Source organism: Capsicum annuum, unplaced genomic scaffold (genome assembly GCF_002878395.1).
Source record: "Capsicum annuum cultivar UCD-10X-F1 unplaced genomic scaffold, UCD10Xv1.1 ctg81341, whole genome shotgun sequence".
NCBI classification, from domain to species: Eukaryota; Viridiplantae; Streptophyta; class Magnoliopsida; order Solanales; family Solanaceae; genus Capsicum; species Capsicum annuum.
In genome coordinates, this window is record NW_025892056.1 from 2,398 (window position 1) to 7,607 (window position 5,210).

At 37.4% G+C, this 5,210-nt stretch overlaps 1 protein-coding gene across 1 annotated transcript in view; it reads left to right on the forward strand.

Moving 5' to 3' along the window:
* LOC124895325 (inorganic pyrophosphatase 2-like) overlaps positions 1-5,210 on the forward strand; it is a gene marked incomplete at both ends in the record, with an annotated part of 6,552 nt that extends 1,342 nt beyond the window's left edge. The window contains 2 exons of the mRNA XM_047405761.1: positions 4,275-4,383; positions 4,470-5,210. Coding sequence (XP_047261717.1) covers positions 4,275-4,383; positions 4,470-5,210 — 850 coding nt within the window. The remainder of the gene's footprint in view (positions 1-4,274; positions 4,384-4,469) is intronic.

Sequence of the window (5,210 nt, forward strand, 5' to 3'; positions counted from 1 at the left end):
GCATAATTTTGAGTGTATTTAAGATACCCCAAAACTCTTTTCATTGCTATCCAGTGAGTTTTGTTGGGATTACTCGTGTACCGACTCAATTTACTGATAGCGATGCTATGTCTGGTTGTGTACAGTTCATTATATACATTAAACATCCCAATACTCTTGCGTACTCCAATTGTGAGTCACTTTCACCTTCATTCTTTCGAAGTGCAAAGCTCGCATCCAATGGAGTCTTGGCAATACCGAATTCCATATACTTGAACTTGTCAAGTACCTTTTCGATATAATGAGACTGTGACAATGCCAACCCTTGTGGAGTTCAATGGATTATTATACCTAAGATAACATCTGCAACTCCAAGGTCCTTCATATCAAACTTGCTCTCGAGCATTCGTTTTGTCGCATTTATATCAGAAATGTCTCTACCGATGATCAACATATCATCCACATATAAACATACAATGACTAGGTGATTTGGAGTGTCTTTAATATAAACAAATTTATTACATTCATTTATTTTGAATCCGTTTACCAACATGATTTGGTCAAACTTCGCATGCCATTGTTTTGGTGCTTGCTTTAGTCCATATAATGACTTTATAAGTTTACACACCTTGTTTTCCTTTCCTGGAACCATAAATCCCTCAGGTTGTTCCATGTATATTTCTTCCTCCAAATCTCCATTTAGGAATGCGGTTTTTACATCCATTTGATGAATTTGAAGATCATATATTGCCGCCAAGGCAATTAACATTCGAATCGAGGTTATCCTTGTTACTGGCGAGTACGTATCAAAGTAATCAAGGTCTTCCTTCTATTTGAAGCCTTTTACTACAAGTCTTGCCTTGTATTTATCAATAGTACCATCCGCCTTCATTTTCCTTTTGAAGAACCATTTAGAACCTAAAGGTTTATTTTCGGGAGGAAGGTCAACCAATTCCCATGTATGGTTGTTTAAAATTGAATCAATCTCACTATTGACTACCTCTTTCCAAAAGGATGAGTCTGATGACGACATCACTTCTTTAAATGTTTGAGGCTCATTTTCTAAGAGAAATGTTACAAAATCCGATCCAAACAAAGCTGACGTTCTTTGACGTGTACTACGTCTTGGATTTTATTCATTATGTACATTCTCACTTAGTTCATCTCGAGATCATTTGGAACCTCTACTAGACTGTTCTTGTCTAATTTTATACGGGTAAATATTTTCAAAGAATTCAGCATTTTCTGATTCAATTACCGTATTTTCACTAATATCCGGATGTTCGGATTTATGAACCAAAAATTGACATGCTTTACTACTTTTAGCATATCCTATGAACACGCAGTCCACCGTTTTAGGTCCTATTTTAACCCTTTTAGGTATAGGAGCTTGAACCTTCGCTAGACACCCCCACACTTTGAAATATTTCAAGTTAGGTTTCCTTCCTTTCCATTTTTCATAAGGAATTGATTGTGTCTTACTATGGGAAACTTTGTTGAGTATACTATTGGCCGTAAGGATAGCCTCCCCCCACAAGTTTTGTGGTAAACCAGAACTTATAAGTAAGACATTCATCATTTCCTTCAAAGTTCGGTTTTTCCTTTTCGCAATTCAATTAGATTGGGGTGAATACGGAGCCGTAGTTTGATGGATTATTCCATTCTCTACACATATTTATGCAAGGGAGATTCATATTCTCCGCCCCTATCACTTCTTACATTTTGATCTTTTTGTCTAACTGATTTTCAACTTCAGTTTTATATTGCCTAAATGCATCTATTGCTTTATCCTTACTATTTAGCAAGTAGACATAACAATATCTAGTGCAATCATCAATAAAAGTTATGAAATACTTTTTCCCACCACGAGAGGGTGTTGACTTCATATCACAAATGTCAGTGTGTATTAAGTCTAAGGGATTGGAATTCCTTTCAACGGACTTATAAGGATGCTTTGCATACTTCGATTCTACACACGTTTGACACTTTGATTTATTGCACTCAAAGTTTGGCAAAACTTCTAACTTAATCAGTTTTCATAACGTTTTGTAATTAACATGGCCTAAACGTTCATGCCATAAATCATAAGACTCAAGCAAATAAGACAAATTCAAACTTTTATTCATTTCAACAGTCATTACATTCATCTTATAAAGGCCCTCCGTGAGATAGCCTTTTCCTACATACATTTCTCCTTTGCTAACTACAATTTTCCCAGAAATGGTTACACATTTGAATCCGTTCTTATCTAGGAGTGAAACAGAAATTAAGTTCCTACGTAAATCCAGAACAGATAGCACATTGTTCAGTGTCAAGACCTTGCCGGAAGTCATCTTTAGGCAAATTTTTCCTGTTCCCTCCACCTTAGCAGTAGCGGAGTTGTCCATGTAAAGCATTTCTTCTGCTTGGGCCAGAGCAAATGACGAGAACAACTCTTTGTTTGCGCAAACATGGTGTGTGGCACCAGAATCCATCCACCATTCGCGTCGATTCCCCACCAAGTTGCATTCCATGAACATAGCACACAAATCATCATATTCTTTGTTGGACTCAATCATTTTCGCTTGGTCCTTTTTCTTGCCTTTCTTCGGGGCTCGATAATCTGTGGACTTGTGGTCAATTTTACCACAATTGAAGCATTTTCCCTTGAACTTTTTCTTGGGTTGATTGCTTCCATGTTTAACTTTCTTTCTTTTCTTCAAGTTGTTTTGGCCATATTCTACAATATGTGCTCCACTCATTGTAGAATTTCCCTTTGACCTTCTTTCGGCAGCTTTATTGTCCTCTTCAATATGAAGACGGACGATAAGATCTTCAACGGTCATCTCCTTGCACTTATGCTTTAAGTAGTTTTTGAAGTCTTTCCATAAAGGTGGTAGCTTCTCAACTATTGCTGCTACTTGGAAAGCATCATTCACAATTAAACCTACAAAACAATTTATGTGAGTTTTAAGAACATTTTTAACTTGTTCAACTACGGTATTTTTTAAAAATATATCTTCTGCTAGGAGATCATGTATGATGACTTGCAACTCCTGTACTTGAGAGACAGCAGATTTGCTATCAATCATTTTGAAGTCCAGGAACCGTGCAACAAGGAATTTCTTAATTCCCGCATCCTCCGTTTTATATTTCCGTTCAAGTGCCCCCCACAATTCCTTTGATGTCTTGGTTCCACTATAGACATTATAGAGGTCGTCTTGGAGACCACTCAGAATATAGTTCCTGCAAAGGAAATCCAAATATTTCCAAGCTTCTATAATAACGAAGCGGTCTTCTTGGGAGCGTCTTTGCTAGTGAAGCGTTGTAGACATAAAGTGGTAAGGTAAAAGAACATCTTTTGCTGCCACCACTTGAAGTCAATGCCAGAAAATTTTCCGGGCTTCTCCGCCGGTCCCATCGTTGGCGAAATATTTGTGCGACTTGATGTGGCAATATTATTTGCCCCCATAGACGTTGTCGCATCCATCATTTGACTTTCAGTTTTCATTTTTCTATCACCACAAGACAGAAAAATTAGTATTTTTCAAAATACTATTAATAAAGTTAAATAACTTTAAACTCTTCTTCTTCTTGTTTCTAGTTAACGATGAAGTTTTTATTACTTCAAAACGTCAACCGAGTGAACCTTAACTTGTGATGAAGATTTTATGTCTTCTAATCACTAGTTAAATTCAAGCGGAGTAGAAAGCCTAAGCTTTAATCTCCAAAAATAAGCAATACAGATTCTGTAAGATTATTCCTTAAGATTGTTATTTTCCACAATATGGGTACGTAGAATCTGTATAATAGAATAACAACTTCAACTCGAGTTCAAGTATGAACAAGAACACAACGAAGTTGAACAAATACCCTCAACACAAGATCAAAAATGATCTTTACAAGAGGTGTATTTTATATTTCAGAAATATAGATGAAACAGAAATTGTTAAGGCCAAGTCATCCGAAATCACGGACTTTCCTTAAGGAATAATTTCTCTCACTGTACCCGAGGTTATGGAATGTTTCTCCCAGGATAAAATGACCTTCAATCCGACTATAGCGGTACCTCAAATAGACGGATTCTTCGAACACACTCACGGTTTGAATGATCACACTTAGAGTATTTTTTAAGAAGAAGAAGAAGCTAGTAATTCTGAAAATTTTTTCTGTCTTAACATGTGGAAGAAAGCAGGTTATTTATAGCCACAACATGCCCCTTTGAAAGGTGTCATTGGTTCAATTTAGAGGTGTGTGTCTTTTCATGAAAATACATGTCTGTTTACTTAAACCATTGCAGTAATTTTCTGAAATAGTACACCATTTCGTGAAACATTGCATCAGTTTAAAACAGTGTTGCAGCAGTTCGTGAAGCAGTGCACTATTCATGCAAAACAGTGCTATTGTTCACATAACAGTGCTACTGTTCACACGAAAAAGTCACTGTTCATGCGTCAGTTCGTGAAGCAGTGCACTGTTCACGAAAAACAGTGCTACTGTTCACGTAACAGTGCTACTGTTCACGCCAAACAGTCACTATTCAAGCGTTCCTGCATGTTTTAACATTTCCATTCACACCCTTTCATTACTATGAACCCAACAAGATGATCATTGATTTGGACAGCAACAATTGGGTTGTCGATGAGTTTGGTGCTAGTGATATGTTCAATCAGCTTGTCCCTACGATGCTGTGGAACACTGTTATGGACACGATGATGAAGGAGATCCACGCAGGAGGCAAAACCATGCAGGATATTGAACAAGTATTGAAATGGGCGCCTGTAATTCCTGGGGTTGTTCCAGCAATCAAAGCAGCTCATGCTTTAGGATGTGATTTGAAGATAGTGAGCGATGCAAATCTCTTCTTCGTCGAGACAATATTGGAGCATTCAGGAATCAAGGATTGCTTTTCAGAAATCAACACAAATCCGAGCTACATTGATGATGAAGGGAAACTTAGAATCTGTCCTTACCACGATTTTGATCACAAGTGCAAATATCCTTGCCCTCCAAACATGTGCAAGGGCCTCGTAATAGAAAGAATGCAAGCGGTGTCTCTTGCTATGGAAGGGAATAATAATAAGAAAAGAATGATCTATCTAGGCGATGAAGCAGGAGATTTTTGCCCTAGCTTGATGCTCAGAGAGCAAGATTTTGTAATGCCAAGGAAGGATTTTCCGGTGTGGAAATTAATGAACGAAAATTGCCAACTCATAAAAGCGAAAATCCACGGGTGGACTGATGGAGAAGAG